Source organism: Magnolia sinica, chromosome 11, assembly GCF_029962835.1.
Source record: "Magnolia sinica isolate HGM2019 chromosome 11, MsV1, whole genome shotgun sequence".
NCBI lineage: Eukaryota > Viridiplantae > Streptophyta > Magnoliopsida > Magnoliales > Magnoliaceae > Magnolia > Magnolia sinica.
The window spans coordinates 440,576-462,574 of record NC_080583.1 but is presented as its reverse complement, the minus strand read 5'-3'; the positions used below and the strand labels follow the sequence as shown (position 1 = coordinate 462,574).

Below are 21,999 nucleotides of genomic sequence, written 5' to 3'. Positions count from 1 at the left end.
TTTTGATAAAAAACTATTGTGGCCGTACAGATGTTTCAACTATGATTGTTCAATTCCCGCTATTTTCTATTATGTGTCCGACTTGGTTATTGAATCCTACTCATATATGGTCGAATGTCCCAAAATGAGCTCCCAAAATGGATGGGCCGAGCGGGTTTCTCACAGACATAATGGCAACCCACCTAGGATCCTGGCGCAGTCGCTTTCTGCGAAAGGCTTTCTCAGGGAATGGCCTGGGCAATCACTCTCCTTGTAATTCTCCATGAAACCTTTTCAATTCTCAATTACGTTGCTGTTCCACGGCTCGATGTCTAGAAATTTCGAAGGGAAATTACATCAACAGTTCGGATTGGTCGTACATCCAAGACCTGGGCCATTTTTGGTCGACAAAATATCCATGACGAGGCCCTTCGGATGGATCATTACACCATACGACACACGTGCGCCGAAGGAAAACCCAAACGATGCCGTACAACCCAACCCTGCATTATATATTAATTAACTATGAGCTCTGCTAAGCCTACGCGCGTGTACAAGTCAGCAAATGTACAAGCCGATACATTTGCCATATTTCCGTACATATGAAATATCCAAGCCATCCATCAGAAAAGAAACAATATTTAGATTTATAAACCCAATAATCAGATTATTATATTATTCACATGGGCCATAATTAACTGAACGAATATAAACCGTTAAATTGTGTCTAATATCGAGGAAAGACTTCTGAAAATGCACCAAATCGTTCATAGATGGTGAGTTCCACCTGATGGATGGCTTGGATATTTTAAATTTCTGTCACGCTGGCATATGTGGTGCCGTGTGCGCTAACTCACATGTACACGCGTGTGGGTTCAGGAAAGCCGCGTGCTGTTGCCTGATGCGGGCATTGCAGTAATTGTATGAAAACTGTCGTCCTTTTAGATATCCTCTCAAAGCATTTCGCACGAAGCACACGAAGGAGCATTTTCCCGCCCAAAGCTGAAACGTACACCACTGGCGTAGACATAAAAACCCTTTCTTCCCTCTTGCTGACTGTCATTCTCCTCCCTCCGCTACTCGGCCGCAGCAGCTCTTCCTACTCTGGTGAAATCCCTCTCGCTTCTCTTTTCTTTTTTTCGATTTTTTGCAAAAAAGAAAATAGATTGAAGAAAATAGGAATATGCAGTGTAATATTATTTTTATTTGATTTTCCATTTTCAATCGAGGGTTTTGCTCGCTGTTGTAACGGAGAAAAGAAATGCCAGCGATTCCTGACGGCTTCAATCGAGTTTTCCTTGGATTGAGATCTTTCTATACTGTTTAGATATCGATTTTTGTCTTTTGGAGATTTCAGGGTTTTTTTTATATTATTTTTAATTTTTAAAAATATTTTGTTCCGTTTTTCCATAGCTCGAGATGGACGCTGAGAATGAGATAAAGATCGAAGCAGCAGAAGCAGTGACCACAGCGGCAGATTCTCCGACTTCAGTGCTCGAAGATGAGGTTCCCTTTTGACTTCTCTTTTTAATGCTGCTTACAAAAAAATCTTATTTTATTTTGAATTATCTGTTAATTCAAAGCTGTTGTTCTTGGACTGGAAATGTTTTGGCTAACTTTCCCTCTTTTTATTTATTTATTATTTTTTTTATTTTTATAAATTTCCCGTTGCAAGGGTTTCTGTTTCATGTTGGAGATTTCCCCTTTTTCTTCACTTATTTTTTCTTCTTTTTGAAATTTTTTGGGTTTTATTATGTAGTGATTTGTTGGAAGAGTCTGTAGTATGAAGTTTTAAGTAGGAGGGATCTGATCTGCTCATCAAGTGTGGCGTACCATGTCTATGCCCTGGCCTGAAAGTCAGCATGGTTCACTTAGGGGTCGTTTGGATGCTGTATATGTTTTAAGGGTAAATAATTTACAGGTGCAAATCATTTACAGCTTGTCCTGTTTTGGCTGTAAGCTGTAAATGATTGTCTGTGTTTGGATAGCCTGTAAATTCTTCAAGTCCTGTAAATGGAGAGCTAATCTTGGAGAGCCTGTAAATGAAATCCTTTTTTGCCTGTAAATCAAATGAGGCTGAAAGTTGTAAATGATTTACAGATTTACAGGCATTTTTAGCATCCAAACACAGACTGTAAACCATTTACCTGTAAATCATTTACAGTTATCTCCATTTACAGGCATCCAAACAAGCTGTTAAGTGTAAAATGGCTGCATTCTATCCCGTTTGGCTTTTAAGCGGTAAAGTGTTTACGGGCAAACAGTTTTCATGTTTGGTTAACTTGTAAAGTGTTTTTGATGTATGAAGTGGGTATTTGCACCCCATAGAGCTTGGGGTGAAAAATCTGGCCAAAATCTTCAAATTGCATTTAAAAAAAAGGGGTTGATTTTTTTGGGGCCCTAGGAGAGCATACAGATTGGATGTCCTGCACCCATCAAAGTGGGCCCCACACACAATCTGGAAGGGTTTTATGGTGGTGTCCCATGCCAACTATTCCCTGTTGTGTGGCTCACCTGATGAACAATTGGCTTACTTTTCTGGGGCGATAGGAATGCCTCAAGGGATGCACATGATGGATGGATTAGATGTACTATAAACATCACGGTGGGTCCCACATAGCATGCGTATGTATCAACCACTGTGCTCTGCTATGTGTAATGTTTTTTTAGGTGTAAAGACTTTACATGTAATCATAACCGTAGGTGTTTGCCCAGAAAAAAGGGAGTGTTTGCTTGTAAAGTGTTTACAACTTGTAAACATTAAAGTCAAGTTTTGCTGTCCAAACACCTACCTGTAAACCCTTTAAAGTAAGTAGTTTACAGACATCCAAGCAAGCCCTTAACTGGTGGGCCAGTTGAGTATCAGGGATGTAGACTGTTAATCACTTCTACATATTCTTCCATTTCTTTTCTACATGTGTGGTCCACCTGATGAGCAGATCAATAATACATTGGGTAGGGTATCTACAAGTCAGGGCCTGTCTGATGAGCTGCTGGATTCCATTTTCTCTTGTACTTGTTCACCTTTAAAACTTTTTTGAGTTTTCTTATTAGGGTTTATCCCCTTGTATTTTCTATGGTCCCTTCCAAGATTGATCTCTCTCTCTCTCTCTCTCTGACATTTTTATGTATTTGTATTTTTCTTTTATAAGCAGGGGATTTGCAAGTTGGAATCCTCTCTCATCTCGAAAGGAGCTGCCGAAGAAAATGGAATACCACATTCTGAGGATAATGGTCTGCTGTTGGCTGATGCAAAAAATGGAGATTCTTCTCTTATATCAAAAGCCATGGCGGAGGAGGAGGAGAAACTGCAAGTGGCCCGAGTGAAGGAGGACTCTGAAAGGGAAGTGTGTGAAGCTGACGCCATTATGAACAACACCCAATTCAGTAAATTGGATGAGCTTCTGACACAGACCCAGCTATACTCAGAGTTCCTTCTAGAAAAGATGGAGGACATCACATTCGTAACCTCCCATAGCCTTCTGTTTGAATAAGTCTGTTGCTTGTTGATTGAGTTTTATTGTTGCCTGATATTTCTGTGAATTCACTTCTCAGAATGGAGTGGAAATCCAGAAGGAAGAAGCTGTAAAAGAGAAAAGGGGCCGTGGTAGAAAGAGGAAGGCGAAAGCTCAATACAACAATGTAAGTGGTTCTTTCAATTTTCTTTAATGCATTTTCTTCTTCCATGTGCACTGGGTGACGTGTAACTGATTGTTGCAAGCAAAGCTCTCCCTTCTTCTTCTTCTTCTTCTTTCAAATGTTTATTTTACCAATAATATTCTTTGAATTACGTTATGTTATAAAGCTAGTACAGATACTTGCATATGAATGTGTTTGACTATTGAAAGCTACTGCATAGGCTGCCCTTTGTTTGAGTGCCTAAGAACGAGTTTCTAATGTTGCCTATGCCCCCTATATGCCTTAATACATCCAGTGTACTACGTGGGTGATAACCATGCTAGCGTAGCTACATCTGGATTCAAGCAATGTGTTATGGTATGTGTCTTAACTGCCTCCAATGCGCATAATATATTCTACTTGCATACGAACTGGAGTTAGGTATCTAATTAGGCAGCTTGGATTTGTGAATTATTAATTTTGATTACCTTTTAAAAGTTTTCATGATCGCTTTGCCATGTCTTAGCCATAGTTGTAATTCCAAGTTACATGATAGCCTTGTTTTGTCCCCTGCTTTTTGATTATCCTTTGTTCTTTGTTATTATATGTAGGTTAGTGCTGATATTTTTCTTCAACACCCACATTCATGACTGCTTATTACTGCTCTAATGCTTGCTCATATTGTGATGTTTTTCAGAGAAAAGCTAAAACGGCAGTAGCAGCCATGTTTACAAGATTCCAAGAGGGTACTACTCCTGAAGATGCAAACCTCACTGAGGAGGAGAGAGTTCTTAAAGAGCAGGCTGAGCTTGTACCACTATTGACTGGTGGAAAACTGAAGTCTTATCAAATCAAAGGGGTAAAATGGTTGATATCACTTTGGCAAAATGGACTTAATGGAATCCTGGCAGATCAAATGGGACTTGGCAAGACAGTTCAAACGATTGGTTTTCTTGCGCATTTGAAAGGGAAGGGTTTGGATGGGCCTTATTTAATAATAGCTCCTCTTTCTACGCTCTCAAACTGGGTGAATGAGGTCAACAGGTAAAATTATCCACTTCTTGATCTCCTGTTAATTTTCTCATGCCAACATCTATCGACTCTGGTAAGTCTTATTTTCAGGTTTGTACCCTCAATGAGTGTTATTATATACCATGGAGGTAGAAAAGAAAGGAATGAGATAAGGCAGAAATACATGCCTAGAGAGATTGGTCCCAAATTCCCCCTTATAGTCACTTCTTATGAGATTGCAATGAATGATGCTAGAGCTTTGGCACATTACAATTGGAAATATGTTGTTGTTGATGAGGTAATAATCATGTAAATCCTAAATAAATTGTTTCATTTCTTTTTTATTTTTTTTGCTCTCATGTCTCATCAAAACCCTTGTTCTTATAGGGACATCGGCTGAAAAATACAAATTGCAAGTTATTGAGAGAACTGAAGCGCTTGCCCATTGAAAATAAGCTTTTGCTTACTGGAACACCTCTGCAAAATAATTTGGCTGAACTTTGGTCGCTATTGAACTTCATCTTGCCCGATATATTCTCGTCTCATGAAGAATTTGAATCCTGGTAATAAACTCTGCTTATCGAATTTCTTCTTGAAGATTGCAATATATATATATATATATAACTTTTTCTCGATGTGGTCATGTTGTTTAAATTTTCTTTGCTAAAACCTTGTGACTCTTTGCTTCATTATTGCATTCTTTGTTGAAGTAATGTAGGAGTATGAAAATCTGCCATTCAACTAGATGCATCCACATTATTGAAAAGCAAAACCGATGCTGGCTTCTGATGTTAAACCTGTCGAAGTAAACTTTTTTGTCTCTACAAGTTCTATATGGGAAAGAACTACACCTTCGTAAATCAAAAAAAGGAAAAAGCAGAACTACACCTTCGTAAATCAAAAAAAGGAAAAAGCACATTTTACTGATTATACTTTAAGGCATTTTAGGTATATTACTTTCGGAAAATGGGCTTTATACTGCATATTGAACCTAAGATCTATCTAACATGGTGCACCAGAAAATACTTGGTGCCTCTATTGTTCGTATTTGAAGAAATGCTCATAACCATCTTCATTAAGGGAGTAGTTCCACTAAAAATCACATTTTTCTCCAAGCTTGAGAACATCCGGTGGCAAATTCCATCCCTTGGCATTCCAAGGGGAACTTGAAAGTATAGACAATCACATCTTCCACGATGAATTGAAGATGCTTGATGCTCACGGAACTAGAGGTTTTCTCTTTAGTTTGTCAAACTCGTGCAATGATTTGGAAAATGTTCCTAGACAAGCAAACTGTTTATTTGGTACTGTGAGTCAAGTTGGAGACATAGTTGGGGGTGTTGGGGGCATTAATCAATGAAGTGGGTGTAAATATCAGCTTTCTTCTTAAAAAACGAGCGTTCTCTGAAAATGTTACCTCGGCTATTGATTTTGGAATTTCGGACCTTATGACTGGTGTGTCTCAGTTAGATAAGTCTTAATGGATGGTATGTTGTGAGGTTAATCGATGGATTATCATATCAATGAGAAAGACAAAAAATATATAATCTACCTCAGATATGATAGGTACTCAAGTAAACAATTATGTTTACATTCAAGACCTAACTACAATCCTTCAGTATGGATCCTAAAAAATATAGATCAAAGAGAAATAGGCCCAATGGAAGATGGGACTTCCATTTATAGCATAGGGATTGATCTATAGTCAATGGGATTCACATATGCCCATCAGGGGTCAAGTATTTTAGGTTTGGATTAATTGGGAATTAGGTTAAGTGTTTGAGATTGAGGATTTAGGGTTTTTAGAAATGGGGATTTGGAACTTAGGGTTTAAAAGTTAGGAAAATAGGAGAAAAGGGGAATGGAAGTGAGAAACATAGCATTATTCACAGGTTGGGGAAAAGAGAAGGTGTAGGTTTAAGTTAGGTTTTGATGTGGTCTGGATTGGGTTTTGATAAGGATGATAATTGGGAATGAATATTGTGGAGATGGGTTAGGAAAAATGAAAAATAAAAGGAAAATTTGAAAGAAATAGAAATAGAGAGAAGAAAACTTATTTGGATTAAGATTAATGGCTTCATACCATGGCATCACACCATTCCAGTCACAGGAAATTGTAAGGAGAAAAACCCTAGCAGAGAAATCTCATTCATAATAATCATAAATATCCAAATTAGGGCGCTCCCATAACCCTTAAATAGTCTCAACTTGGGACTTTTACCAAAAAGGATGCCTCTCAATGAGGAAAAGTTCCAAGTACCTATACTTTTAAACCAAAATAAGACATAACCCTCTTGACTCTCTAACAAATGTAAAATAACCCCTAGCTAAGGCAAATTCGTTGCTTTACGTGTAAAACGTATCTCCATGCTCCCAATAAACAACCCACATGCATCTCCCCAATGTAAGGTCTTTAATGATGCACCAAATATGCATGTGGGTTCGTCCACGCCCCACGTAATGATCATCTAGCCATAGAGAAATCGGAGCATGGGTCATAGCTCATCTCTTCCTTTGATATACTCCATATGGTGCCCAAGTGTCCTCATCAATTGGGTATTGTTTATCCTACATCATCTTTTCCCTTGACATCAACATTATATATTCCTAAAATTCCTTTGAGTCTATTACCAGTAAGTAAACTAGATCCTCTAAACTGTTGTCTTACATTGTATCCCTCCTATTGTGAATTTCATAATCTAAAGACGAGGATGACAATTGGTGGAGGATATCAAGCGAATGGTCTTTATTATCTCAACAATGGAATAATTAGAGTTGCCCTGCAGACACACGTCTTACCTCATCAGTACTATGGTAGGCTTGGTCACCCTTCATTGAATAGTTTAAAGAGTCATGTTCTGTTATCATTTATAGTGGCTGAGTTAGAATGTGAAGCGTGCAAGTTAAGCAAGTATCATAGAGTCTCATTTTCACCTCGTATGGACGAAAATGAGTGACAATACTTTCTATTTAGTACATTGTAATGTGTAGGGTCTAGTTTGTACTACTAGTTTATTTGTCTTTAAGTATTTCATTATTTTTGTGGATGTTATTCTCGCATTACTTAGTTATATATTTAATGAAAGATTGGTCTGAAGTGTTTTTAAGGAATTTCATATGTACAATGTTGTCATATGCGATCGCATAATCGCAGACCATGGCTCAGATTGCTTATGCCACGGTCGCATATGCCATGCAGGAAGTATGTTATGGCATACTATAGTATGCCGGCATAATCACATAATCAAGTAAAGGCTCATACTTCTCCAATTTGGTCCTATGGTGTTTCATCTAAGGTGTCGGCGTTTGCTTGGCTTGCGGGGTGGCATTGATTCTTGGCCATTGATAACCTGCAGAGAAGGGGCCTTTCCATCCTAAATGCATGCTATCTTTATTGGAGAGGAAGAAATACTGAATCATTTATTTATTCATTGCCCTATCCCAAGGGAGTTCTAGATTTGTGTGTTGGAGCATTTTGGAGTCTTATTGGGTATTTCCAGAGTCAATAGTGGACTTGTTTGTCCAATTGCATGAAGTAGGTTTAGTCGCAGCATCTAAGAAGAGATGGGGAATGTTCCTTTTGGCTGGTTGGTGGGTTATTTGGGCCAAAATGAATAATATATGTTTCCGAGATAAATGTGGTTCTTCCAGGAGTGTTTTTTTCGACCCTTGCTAATGTAGTTCTTTGGTTTGGACTGCAGTATGTGTAACTTTTCTGTTTTCTCTTTGTTTGTCTTTTCTTTGCTGTTTGTTATTTTCATTCTTTCGGCTTTGTTGTTTTCTAATAAAGTTGTCATCCTTCAAAAAATTCACATAATGATGGTATACTTTAGTATTCCTTGGCATAATGGCCAACAATCAAGTTTCTTATAGATTGTAATAAGTTGTAAGTTGTAACTTGTATTGTATGCATTAACTCGTCAAGATTCAACTTATCAATACAATTTCTATATTTGTAGTTTTCAATAATTAATTCTTTCTTGGTGTAACTTGTTGCTTATTTAAATTTGTTTTGTTATATATAATATAATATAACTCAACATATAGATGGCTTAATAGTCTACAATGAAATAGGTAAATAAACCCAATCCAATCATTTGTAGTAATTATACATAGTTTTTCTTAATTTTTTTAGATTTTTTATATTTTTTACCATTTTATTATTATTATTTTTTAATTTTAAAAAACAAAAAGCCATTAACTTGAGTGATTGCTTCTGTGACTATGTTATGGCATAAGGGATCGACCCAGGCTGATGGCTTATGCGATTTGACAACATTGCATATGTAAGGGCAGACACAATTTAATGCTAGGGTATGTATTCCGCTTTTAGATAATGTTAGGGAATATATATCACATGAATTTACGATGGGGACATCATGCGTGCACGCACATGTACGCCTCCCCTACGTACATACGCATGGAGGAGGGCCCCACTGTCGATCTGGATCGATGACGACATCCAGGGAGGGCCTCCTAGTTAGAAGACCAAGTTTTGGTTCGTTGTAGTGGGCCCGGTAGTCAAGTAAAGCCCATCATGGGATCTCATGATCGTGACTCACTAGTTTGATTAATCTCATATTTTAGGTTTTGCTTATTAATGTTATTTAGAATATCGTGGACGTTTTAGATTTATTTGATTGGTTTTTATTTTGGTTTACTTCATCGCCAAGTAATAGGTTGCGCACTTGGCGCGAGTTTTGGGGTATAAGGTTTTTTTTATAAATAGGCACTCCTTGTAGCTTTTGGAATTCTTTGAAGTTTAATTAAAATTCTGCATTTTCCTACTCTGAGTTCTCGAGTTGTGAAAATTCAATTGGGTGCGAAGCCCTTCTTCATCGAAGGGCTAACTACGGTGGTGCGAAGCCACGTCTATCCCGATTCACCCCCATCTTCTACCATCTATATTTATCTTTTCCTACAAGCATTCCATCTGCAAATCCATCAATATTTGCATCCGTTTCCCCATATACAACAGATTTCTAGAATCTGGTCCTGTAGGAGGGCTGAAACTTCGGCGGAGCACCAAGCACAAACCATAGCTCGGATTGACTCGAAACTTGGAGGTTTTGGAGCCCACCCTTGGCCGACCAGACTCAAGGCGTCAGTTTTCAGGTGTGGGACCCCCTTACATGTGCGACCAGGCCCCCGCACACGTGCATCAGGCCTGGCCCGTTGTTCGCACGCAGGGATTGTCTTCCGGTTCAAGTTTTCTTCATAATTTTCCCTTTCATACCTGTTTTTCATAACCCTAACCCTAAATTAGGGACTGATTGCTGTGTATGTGTGGATGATTATTACTTACCTTTGAGTATCGTTTGATTCATAATTTTTACTGATCCAGCCCTAGCCTATGTAGGCCTGGACCCGTGCAGATTCCCCTTGTTTGAACGTTTGAGCTTTTGTGTGGGATGTGGAATTATTATGTGATTGTTTCTGAATTAGTATGATCTAAAGCCTGAGATCTTGCATATCATATTTAATTCTCATGTCCTGCATTAAATTTATTGAATTTGGTATCAAAGCTTAGGGTTCTTATAAGGGAATGCATTACATGTTTAGGGTTTAGTTGTTTATGTCCATTACACATCAATTCTCATCATATATGGCTGTTTAGAGGTCCATAAACCCTGACATAAGCTACTGAAATTTTCTGTTATCCCCTTATTTGAATTATTTTAGAAATTAACTTAGCTTTCTATTTCTAGGATTAGAAACTTTCCTTTTTTGTTTTTTAGAAACTAATTTTTTAGAAACTTTCTTAATCTGTTTTTAGAAACTAATTTTCTTTCCTTTTTCTTTTTTAGAAACTAGTTTACTTTCCTTTTTCTTTTTTAAGAAACTAACTTACTTTCTATTTTTAGAAACTAGGTTGTTTTCTTAATAGAAACTTTCCTAATTTGTTTTTTTTAGAAACCTTCCTAATTTTTTTAAAGAAACTTTCCTTTTTCGTTTTTAGAAACTAGGTTTTTTTTTTTTTTAAATTTTAGAAACTTTCCTAATTTATTTTTTTAGAAACTTTCCTAATTTGTTTTTTTTAGAAACTCTCCTAATTTGTTTTTTTAGAAACCTTTTTTTTTTTCCGTTTTTTTGAAACTAGGTTGTTACTTAAAAAATAAAAAAATTTCTTATATTTTGACAACTATATTGCTCAATTTTGGTAGCGTTGGTAGTTTTCCTCATATAGAGTCTCATAGGATCATATAGTCCCATTTAGTTGCATATAGTCGTAGTAGAAGGTTTTTAGGTTGAGTTAGCAGTTGTATGCCCACACGTACGGGTCGTGGTTTCGGCTTATACCCTACAATAAACATGGAGCAATTGCAAGAGTCAATAAACAAGCTGACCCAACAGTTTGAGTCTTTGGGTAAGCGCTGGGCACAACATATGAACCAATGCTTTGAACAACTTGATGTGCGGATTACTCAATTAGAGACCTCCACCAGGGCAAACCCCACCATTAAGGAAGATGCCCAATCTCAGGCAGGTGGTTAGGAGGATAGACTAAGAAATGGAGGTGGCCAATGATCAGTTATGGGCGTACACCCGTGCACCTACCCCATGAGGGACATCAAGACCACTATTTTGAGTGACACAACATGTACGGCCTTGTGGCTAGAGAGAGTGTACCAGAGGCTAGTGTAGAGTTACCCACTGAGGCCATTCCGGCAGTGGATGAGTTTCGTGATGTCTTTCCTGATGATCTACCGGATGAGTTTCCTACTAAGCGAGATATAGAGCACATCAGAACATGGGACACCATATTACCTATAGCTGAGTTTGCGTTTAATAGTTCTGTCGATAGGTCCACAGGTCTAAGTCCTTGTGAAGTCATTACTGGTTCTAAACCTAGGAAACCTATTGATCTTGTCTCTATGTCACTGTCCCATAGGCCGTCAGAGTCTGCAGAGTCTTTTGCGCATCACATTCATTCATGGCATCAAGAAATCAAGCAGAAGATCATGACTAGTAATGAACATTACTCACTTTCTGCAAACCAACATAAATGTTTCAAGGAATTCAATGTAAGAGACTCTCTGATGATCCGCATCAGCCAGAGTGGTACCCTCAGGGAGCCGTTCGAAAATTACACGCGCATAGTGCTGGACCATTCAAAATTATAAAACGAAACGGTCTCAATGCGTATGTGGTAGATCTTCCACCCTCCATGGGAATTAGTTTCACATTCAATGTGGAAGATCTAGTTGCATTTCACGGGGCCATTGATGCATTGTCTAATCTTTTGCCTAACCATCCTGATTCCCCAGACCTTTCCCTTGATCCATGGCCCACTCCCGACCCATCTTCCCAGCCTATATGTCTCATGCCTGCCCGTCCCGACCCATTTTCCCAGCCTTTACCTCCCATACCTACCTTTCCCGACCTATTTTCTTAGCCTCTACCTCCCATACCTACTCATTCCAACCCATTTTTTCAGCCTCTACCTCCCATACCTACTCATCCCGACCCATTTTTTCAGCCTCAACCTCCCATACCAACCCATCCCAACCCATCTTCATAGCCTCTACTTCCCATACCTACTCTTTCCACACTCAAAAAGGAAATAGAGGATATTCTGGACCATCAGATAGTTTCTACGTCGGATGGCGGGTTTCAGAATGTTTGAGCATTTGTGTGGGATGTGGAATTATTATGTGATTGTTTCTGAATTAGTATGATTTAAAGCCTGAGATCTTGCATATCATATTTAATTTTCATGTCCTGCATCAATTTATGATAGGGACATCACGCGCAACTCATGTTCTATCATCTGATGGCATTATTCATCAACTCATGTTCACACACCACAATAAAATGGTGCTGCTAAACTGAAGGATCACACATAATCGAGGTTCTCGGGCTTTCTTGTTTGACATGAAGGTTTCGAAAATGTTTTGGCAGTTTTGATTGCACGCCATTTAATAAATCAGATACCTTATCTATTTTGGATAGTAAAGTTACCCATTTCTATTATGTGTCTTGATTTTCTTGTCCCTCCTAATATGTTTGAGTGTGTATGTTTTATACATTAGTTAGATCATGTTCTTGACAAGTTTGAACTGAAGGTTATCAAGAGTATCTTTCTTGGATACTCATGTACTCAACAAGGATACAAACGCTACAATGCTATGTCTCGCAAATATTGTCTCAACCGGTGTCACTTTGTTTAGAAGTACCCCTTATTTTCCTAAAGACAGTAAGTCATTGCATTTTATAGAAATGCTTGCAACTCTTCCCATCACCGGTAACACATAACTTACCTTGGAAGAAATGTTTGTACAATATTTTGTTCCGCCATTGTAAGTTTACTCTGGATGTCCTAAGCATAGTAATGAAATTCATCAAATTGTGGCTTCCACCAATCATCTCGCTCCATCTAAAGATTATTGTTCTCTTGAATCTCTTTTGTTTTAGCATCTAATGAAGATGACTTACCCATGGCTCTTCATAAAGGTATACATTCTTGCACTCAACATCTTATTTCTCATTGTCTCATTTGTTTGTTTATCTTCTTCTTTTTGCAAATTTACTTCATCCTGGTAGTCTGTTTGTTGTCACTCTGTTCCTCATTCTTTCCAAGAAGCCCTCAGTTATGATGAATTGAAATAAGTAATTGAAGATGAGATGGTTGCTCTCCATCATAATCGAACTTATTGGAAAATGCCCGATTTGGTGTCAATGGGGGTACATGGTGAAGTACAGTCTTGATGGCTTAGCGGAAAGCTTAAAGGCTTGGTTGTTCTCTAAAGGGTGCTCTTAGACCCTGGTAGTTGACTATTTCAAGACATTTTCTCCTGTGACAAAACTTAATTCTGTGTCGGTAGTTATTTTGGTTGTCATAAAATTGGATTGTTCTTTATGCCAACTTGATGTGAAGAATGCATTTTTTCATCAGCCTTACTGAATAAGTCTTTATGGTGCAATTGCAAGTAGTTTTTTTAATACGGAAAGGAACGCAGTCAAGCTGGCTGCTCTCTCTTTGTGAGGTGAAGTGAGGCAAACATCATTATGTTGGTATGTGGATGATGGGGGTATTAGTGCGGGTATTGATAAGTTGACATTTTTGCAGCAACACTTCTATAGCAAGAACGTCAGTCATCTTTGATACTTATTAGGTATTCAAGTAATAAAAATCTAAGGTGGGCATTAATTTGCCAACGAAAATATGTGATAGATATATTGTTCGAGATTGAGCCAAACCAATTGAAACATCTATTGACCCGAATCATAAGCATAATATGGATCAGGGAAGAATTGATTGATGATTCAAGAAGATACCTTTGATTAGTTGGAAAAATGATTTACTTAACGATCATTCCACTTGATATCACTTTTCTTGTAAGTGTGGTTAGTTTATGCAAGCTCCTCCTGTTCCTCATATGGAAGCCGTGTTTCGTATATTCATATACTCAAAGGGAACTCTTAGTCATGGTATTCTTTATAAGTGTAATGGTCATCTTCAAGTATGAGGGTATTTGTATGTAGATAGGCATTTGCTACATGTTATTGTACCTTTTTAAGAGGTAGCCTGGTTATGGGGAGAAGTAAAAAACAAATTTGTGGTGGTCCAATGAAGTATGGAGGTGGAGTTTAGGGCTATGGCTCATGCTATTTGTAAGCTTCCTTCATTGAAGATGTTGATGGATGAGTTTGTGTTTATGGTTGATGTTCCCATGAAGCTATAATGTGATTAAGGTATTTCTCATATTGCCATTAATCTGCTTTATCATGAGAAAATTAATCATATCGAAGTTGATTATCACTTCATCAGAGGAAATGTTGTAAGGAAATTCGCATTGCGTTTGTCAAGTCTTATGATCAATTGGCAGATGTGTTCACTAAGGCTCTTGTTCGCACTCATTTGGATCGTCTCTTCGTTAACCTAGGTGTCATGATATATACACTCCAGCTTATGAGGGAGTGTTGACAAACCATGATGGATGGTGTGTTGCCCATTTCATATGGAGATTGTGGTTTCTATTGTTTCATTTTCTTATTTCTTTTTTTTTTTTAAAAGTCCTTAGGTAATGTGTTAGCATAGACCTTTATGGGATTTGGTTATGAAATAACTTAAACATGGGGTATTTTAGTACTTTCACATATATTATGAAAGCCGTAATGATAATACAAGGAGAGGCTAGAGGCGTCACCTACTTCTAAGCTTTCTCTATCTTTTCACCTTCTTATGTTCTCTTCCTTTCTCCTTCTCAATCTAAGTCAAGGAACAAAAGTTACAAAACCCATGCAGGTAAACTAAGCTCTATGAAGTGAAAAGCCCATAAGAAGCATCTAACAACATCCTAGCTAGACAAGATCGCCAAACTTGAATTGAGGCCAAATGTTTTCTAGTCATAATAGAACTATCTTTATTAAAGCCTCAACCACAAATCAAATAGAAAAGTCATTGGAGACTTACAGGCTGTGTGATGAGTGAAAGTTCTTGGAATTTCAGATACCCCTGAGTGAAAAGTTCTGAAAAAGTAAGGAACTTCATTTCCTGAAAGTTGTATACCTCATCTCCTTCCTCTGATAACCTCTCTCTCCCACAACAACTATCCACTAATTTGTCATAAATGGATGACATCCTTACAAGTCATCAGGTGGTCCAACCATGAAGAACCCATAACTAAAAATTACACTTGTCACGTGATCATAGTTATTTGACTGAAGGCAGTACCCACATAATGGATGATCTAGGTAAATGATCCAACAATGTCTAGTATAATCAATGTTCAAAATATCAGTATTGCGTTATGTATCACACCCTTGGGATACGAATATATATCGGTTATTGTATGGGATATAGTATTGCATAATGTATCGCCGTTGTTGGAAACATGGGGAAACATTGGGAAATTGGTTGAATTTTTAATTGAAACTTCGGTGATTGTTAAAAAAGACATCAATACACTCTTATAAATCAAAACATTATAAAAAACAAGTGCACATAATTGGTTTTCTATGTATGGGATCCTAATTTATGCATTGTCTAAATGAATTTATGCAAGTATATTCAAACTTTATTCATATAATTTATAAATGTAAGAAGAAGTGTGGAAACACAAGCAATACATTCAAAAACAAAAGAAGAATCATTTGATTAGGTTACATGTTTGATTTTATGTTTGGACATAAAAATTGCAATCGATTTGCGAGAAATTGAAAAATTTTGATTTTTTTTTTTTTTTTTAAATTTTTCGTAACTTGGCCTGTCTCCTCCAAATCTTGAAATTGAAGCTCCCAAACCAAAACATGAAAAATCATGGATTTGTAATAATTTGACACTCATTTAATATGATTTACAGGAAAAAAAGGGATCGAAAATCGAAAATGCTCACCGGATTGAACATGTGAGATATATCCCACTACTTGTGTGTTTTGTATCGCACATGTGGGATATAAGATATATTGTGGAATATATCAACCGATATTGTCTATGCTTAAAATACCGAGTATAATCAAATATGGATAATACATTTTCCTACCCCAATATCTTTAAACGGGCAAACAAAAATTAGGAGCCTAGAGGCTTTTTTTTTTTGTTTGTTTGTTTTTGTAAGAAATTCCTCTCACAGTGGGTCCAAACATTTTGCTTGCCCACATTGAAAGGGAGGTGAATTCAGTAATAGATGTTTTAGCTGAAGGAGGAATGGTCCTCCCTTCTATTGTAATATGGAACTCATATTCCCAAAGCTCATTGTACCAACTCAGCTGCACATCTCCTGTTTTTTCGTTGAAGGATGACTGAAATTTTAGAGCCTATTTGGATATAGAGAATCTGAAGTGTGGACATGGAAAACCCCTATGGAATCCTCAGTAAATTGAAAACTGCGAAATCCAACAGTAATTCTGCTCTTTGGTTTGGTGTGTAGTTTTCAATGAAAATTTTAAAAGGTCGTGGACAGAAGGTGTCTCGTGTAACCTTGGAAATATACATTTAACAGTGTTTCCCCTTTACATCCACATCTTTGAGTAAAATCTTGGAAATGAAATCAACTTCTGGACCTACTTTTTTTTTTTCCCCCCTCGAAGTGAGGTAATGTATATATCCAGGGAAATTGATTAGAAAGAAAAGAACAATTCAATTCCTGCGATGATGATGACAACATATTATCTGTCACGTGAAAAGATGGTTTCTGTCCCTCTATTTCCTTCGAGCTGGCCCATATCACACCCAGGAAAAACTCTTAGACTCTCAACATATTCAACAATCTTACTCTTAGCTTTTGAAAAACCTCTCCCACCAAATCAGTCTTGCTGCAGAATGTCCTATTGTTTGTGTTCTTTCCATGTTGTCCATGACCCTACTGAGAACTAGTCTCCACCAAAGCTTTCTTTTTATTCCCAAGCATCCCCCACGCCACGCCTCAAGTTACAGGTCTTTGCTTTCAATATTCCTTTAGCTTGATCATCTGCATTCAACCATCTAATTCTTTGCTTCCCGAATTGGTTGGCACATTATCTCTCTATGTTGGCATGCCTTTTCTTTTATTAGTCAATGGCACTGTCCTTTTGCACACATATATAGACACATGCCCTTTTATATGCTATGGAACTGTTCTAAGGTGGTTTACAGCTGTCATATAATTGGATGTTTATTTATGGTATTTTGTGATGCCACCAAGAAGTCTCCTGATGAAGTTAATTCATATATGTGCTGCTTTTAGTTCTCTAATATGGGTAGAGAAATGAATGCTGTTGATAGATGAATTTTGCTGCCTGTCTTATCCATTGCTTGGTTGATATGGAATTTGGTTTTCAGGTTTGATCTGTCAGGGAAGTGCACTAGTGAGGTCGAGGAGGAAGAGTTGGAAGAAAAAAGAAGGGTGCAGGTATGTGGTCTGCATCCATGCTTTGATAAATATTGTGCTTTAATCATTACTTGTACAGTTGAATGCTAATGGGGAATTTGATTACTTGCAGGTGATATCAAAGCTCCATTTAATACTACGCCCATTCCTTCTAAGAAGATTGAAGGAGGACGTAGAGCAGATGCTTCCTCGCAAGAAGGAGATCATTTTATATGCAAACATGACTGACCATCAAAAGCATTTCCAGGATCATTTAGTCAATAAAACTTTGGAAGACTATTTGCGACATCAAGGTGAGAAAGTAATCTTTGGTGATTAAACTGTCACTAACAGCAGTGGTGAACTATCTTTTTATATTGATTACCATTTGCTAAGTCAGTGAAAAGCTCCATGGGAAAGAGTATCTTAAAGTGGTTGTTTAGAGCTATTGCGCACTTGTTTCCGTGCTAATCTCTGGTTTCTATTGCAGGGAGTGGCATAAGTGGCATGAAAGGAAAACTGAATAATTTGATGATTCAGCTCCGGAAGAACTGCAACCATCCAGACCTTCTGGAGTCTGCTTTTGATGGGTCGTGTGAGCTTCTTAGAGCCTTTAGTAAATTTATACTTCACATGCTATGCTCCTTACAGTCTCTCTGTGATAAAATTTTATTCATATTCAGTAAAAAGTGGATACATTCACCTAAAGCATTTTTTTTGCCTGTTGGTGTTGCTCTACAGTCAGATACCCACCCATTGAGCAGTTGGTGGAACAGTGTGGCAAATTTCGCTTGCTAGATAGACTGATTTCATTACTGCTTGAACGGAAGCACAAAGTATGAGTATGAACTGTTGGTTTGTTGGGTAAAATGTTCTTGTTCTGTGAATTCACAATTACTAACTGTGTTGTTTTCAGGTTCTAATTTTTTCACAGTGGACTAAGGTTCTGGACATAGTTGATTATTATTTTAGTGAGAAAGGGCTGGAAGTTTGTAGGATAGATGGCAGTGTGAAGCTGGATGAAAGAAAAAGACAGGTACGCATATCTTGCTTGGAGAATTTAAGGGGGTGAGAAAGAAAAAAGAAAAGAGAGAACTGTCAGCATAGCTGGGTTGATAGGAGCTGTCTTTTTCTTTTGGTTTCTGTAAAATATTGTGGAAAAAAGTTGCCTGGTTATCGGTAGGAGCTTTCTTTTTCCTTTTCTTTTAACATGGCGACACGCTTCTTGTTTTTGTATATTGCCCTGCAATTTCATCATCATGCCTTGTCCCAGTATAATTAGCCCTATTGATGGCCATGGACTATAAGCTAGTAAATTCCATTTTAGCAAGCTTCTTCTTTCCTCTTCTCACTCTTCACATCTTTGATGGCTTTATCAATTTGTTGCTTGATGGTAACAATTTTGGTCATGTTCATAACCAGATCGCAGAGTTCAATGACATAAATAGCGATGCTAGAATATTTTTGCTCAGCACTCGGGCCGGTGGGCTGGGTATCAACCTCACTGCAGCAGATACCTGTGTACTGTATGACAGTGATTGGGTAATGGAATTTTCCTGTCTTGTCTTAGGGCCTGTTTGGATAATGGACTACCACAGTAATGTGGTGTAAAACTCACATTGTTACTCTTTACCTTCGATTGGATATTGCCTGCTGTCAAATCACGTTAATCCTTCAGAATCACTGCATGATCTGGATTGGCGGAGGTGTGTTGATGTGGCATAGTTTCATAGGCCCCACCATGATGTATGTGCTATATATCCACACCGTCCATCCTCTTGCGTGATCATTTAATGGAATAGGACAAAAAATGAGACAGATCCAAAGAAGACATGGAGCAAACCATAGCTAGCATGGGGATTGAATGCCTGCCATTGAAAACTTCTTGGGGTCCATAGAAATGTTGGATCAAGCTCATTTTTGGAGAGAAGCCCGAACATGATTTTGCAAAATGGATGGACAGTGTGGATATAACACATATTGACGGAATTACATCCAAGTGTATCTAACCAGCAAAATTACTTTACATGTGGAAGTGGAGATGTGAGACTAGTATTGCATGCGGTCACTACTTTGTTTTCCTTTGGACTACCATAGTAATGATAATCATTACTTTTTTACGGCACATTACTGCCGTAATTACTAATCCAAACACGCCCTTAAGGTTTAAAGCATTTCTGAAACTGCATACCTGACTTGTTATATTGCATGTGATCTCCAGAACCCTCAAATGGACTTGCAGGCCATGGATAGATGCCACAGGATAGGGCAAACCCGGCCTGTTCACGTATACAGGCTTGCAACATCTCATTCTGTAGAGGTATGCCATGGATGGGCTTTTTATGGGTTTTATTTATTTATTTATTTATTTAAGTGTGTGCTTAGATATAGTATCTAGTTGAGTTGCAATAATTATCTTTCAGAAAATATCCACTAGTTAAGTTTAATTTTAGTGAAAGTAACCAAATTATGTCTAATTTTAGTGAATCTAATTTTAGTGAAAATAACCAAATTATAGTGTTCTTTTACATTCATATTGAGGATCTGCGCCCTCTATTGAAATTTCATCAAGTTTCAAGATGGACATGAAAGAATCTGACTGTGATATGAGGGCTACTAACTAAATATGTGTGCTAGGAAACATCATTTTGTGGTTGTTTCTTGATTAAAATGAAATGATTGCAACTTTATTTACTCATGCATCCACAAGCAGCCTTATCATTCTTATTACTGCTATTTATGTGGTTATTGTGAAGTATGTTTTGAATTGTTCTTGTTAATAGGGCCGTATGTTGAAGAAAGCTTTCAGTAAGTTGAGGCTTGAACACTTGGTTATTGGGCAAGGGCAATTCAAGCAAGAGAGAGTCAAACCTAATACATTGGAGGTTAGGATAGCAAGTCTTGTTTGGCGCAATTTGTCTTCCTCATTTATTCATCTAATTTGCCTTTTAGGTACCGCTATGCGTAATGATAATCGTCTCAACCTGTTTTGCACTGGCTTTAGGAATCTGAAATGTTGGCATTACTTCGACATGAAGAGGATCCAGAAGACAAGCTGACTCAGACGGACATAAGTGATGAAGATCTGCAGAGGTTGTTGGACCGCAGTGACCTGATCGTGGATTCTAATGGTATATCTGCAGCTGTTGATCCTCTTCCTCTTAGAGGACCTGGTTGGGAGGTGGTGATACCAGCTAAAAGTGGTGGAAGCATGCTCTCCTCATTCACGAGCTGAAGAGTGGGGAGTTAAAGCCTGGCCAAGTTGGAATTCTTCCTTTTTTTTCTTTTCTTTTTCCCCAGAGGTTTTGTTCATATTTTGGAATGCTCTTTTTGGGAATGCTGGGAATGGTGCCCTGTGGGGCTTTGCCGATTTTTGGAGTTTCAATTGCCCTGCAGGGATTTTGTATGACGGAAAAGCTTTAGTTTGTGCCTTTATAACATGTTACAAATGCTATTAAACTCTTGTAAGAGGTTCTGCACATGGAGCTGTATTTTGTCAGTGAGGTATGTGAAAAGAGAGCAGCGTCTGAAAGGTGGATGAGTATCAGATGTATTGACCGATTACAATATCTGTCCAGATATGATTGATTAGCTATTCTAACAGCTTCTATGCATAATATGAAGTGGCCATGTTTGACAGATCAAAAGCATACATTATAGACCTCCTTCCAACACAGGTATGGCTGTTCATCCTTAAATATAGATTAACTATTTCCATATTTTGCATGTCTTGAGAAAAAAAATCAAAAGCTGCAACAGTAATATATGTCCTCAGTTGGCGGATGATATCTCAAAATATATAACAGATTTCAATATGCTTGTTATGTGCTCTCCTTATTTTAATATAGACATTGAAATGATCCATGCTTGTTCAGTTGGAAATAACGTTTCTCCAGTGCAGTTACTTTTTAAGATAAGCACATGGTATTTATGAGAGTTATTGATATGCATCACAACTTCATTTTGCATTTAGTAGCCAGTTTGAAGTCTATGTCATGATTATGCTCAAAACGGACATATCAAATCAACTAATGAATGTCATGACTTTCTATCAATCATCTTTGGTCCACCCAAAAAAAAAAAAAACTGATGAAATATCTTGATGATGATTTACTATCGATAACTCATTGTTGGATTTTGCCTTCTTGTGATGCCCGAGGAAACTGCAATGTCATCACATGCCATTTCATCCGCTGCCATGAGCATTCTCATCACCTAAGGTGCTTATCTCTACCATATGTAACATGAATAGGTCTTGGACTTTCTGCCTAGTTTTTGTAGTTGGAGAGAACCTTGTATTTCAAGTGAAGGGTATTTTAGAAACTTGAAAAGGCCACTGATGTTGGTCTGAGGGCTCATATTTCACCTGTAAAAGTCTGCCAAATGCTTCTGTTTATACGTGAAAAGCCTTCGTCTCCCTAACAAAAATTTCACATGCCAGACCCCTTTGTATTTATTCATGCCTGACTTGCTCTTTAAGAGTGAAATTTCAAATTCTCCCCCTAATCATGTGAAAAACATGCTAAAGTGATCAATGTGAGCCCCCTGCCATCAGAGCAAAGAGTGGATGTGTACACAACCGATTGTAGAACATTTCACC

The 21,999-nt window shown here is 37.8% G+C and overlaps 1 protein-coding gene across 1 annotated transcript; it reads left to right on the top strand.

Moving 5' to 3' along the window:
- Positions 1 to 951: 951 nt before the first annotated feature.
- LOC131218496 (ATP-dependent DNA helicase DDM1) lies at positions 952 to 20,966 on the top strand. The gene is made up of 16 exons (XM_058213057.1): positions 952 to 1,086; positions 1,393 to 1,485; positions 3,135 to 3,443; positions 3,535 to 3,621; positions 4,295 to 4,641; positions 4,720 to 4,906; positions 4,996 to 5,171; positions 17,372 to 17,441; positions 17,533 to 17,713; positions 17,890 to 17,994; positions 18,141 to 18,235; positions 18,316 to 18,435; positions 18,822 to 18,941; positions 19,621 to 19,719; positions 20,183 to 20,284; positions 20,404 to 20,966. Exons 2-16 carry the CDS (start codon positions 1,399 to 1,401, stop codon positions 20,632 to 20,634), a joined length of 2,316 nt encoding a protein of 771 aa, XP_058069040.1. The 5' UTR covers positions 952 to 1,086; positions 1,393 to 1,398; the 3' UTR covers positions 20,635 to 20,966.
- Positions 20,967 to 21,999: the final 1,033 nt, after the last annotated feature.

Bases quoted from the DNA above. Each gene is read 5' to 3' on its own strand.
- LOC131218496 (XM_058213057.1), top strand. From the start codon at position 1,399: ATGGACGCTGAGAATGAGATAAAGATCGAAGCAGCAGAAGCAGTGACC. The intron at 4,907-4,995 runs GTAATAATCATG...TTGTTCTTATAG, and splicing joins AATATGTTGTTGTTGATGAG to GGACATCGGCTGAAAAATAC. The intron at 5,172-17,371 runs GTAATAAACTCT...TTTGGTTTTCAG, and splicing joins CATGAAGAATTTGAATCCTG to GTTTGATCTGTCAGGGAAGT.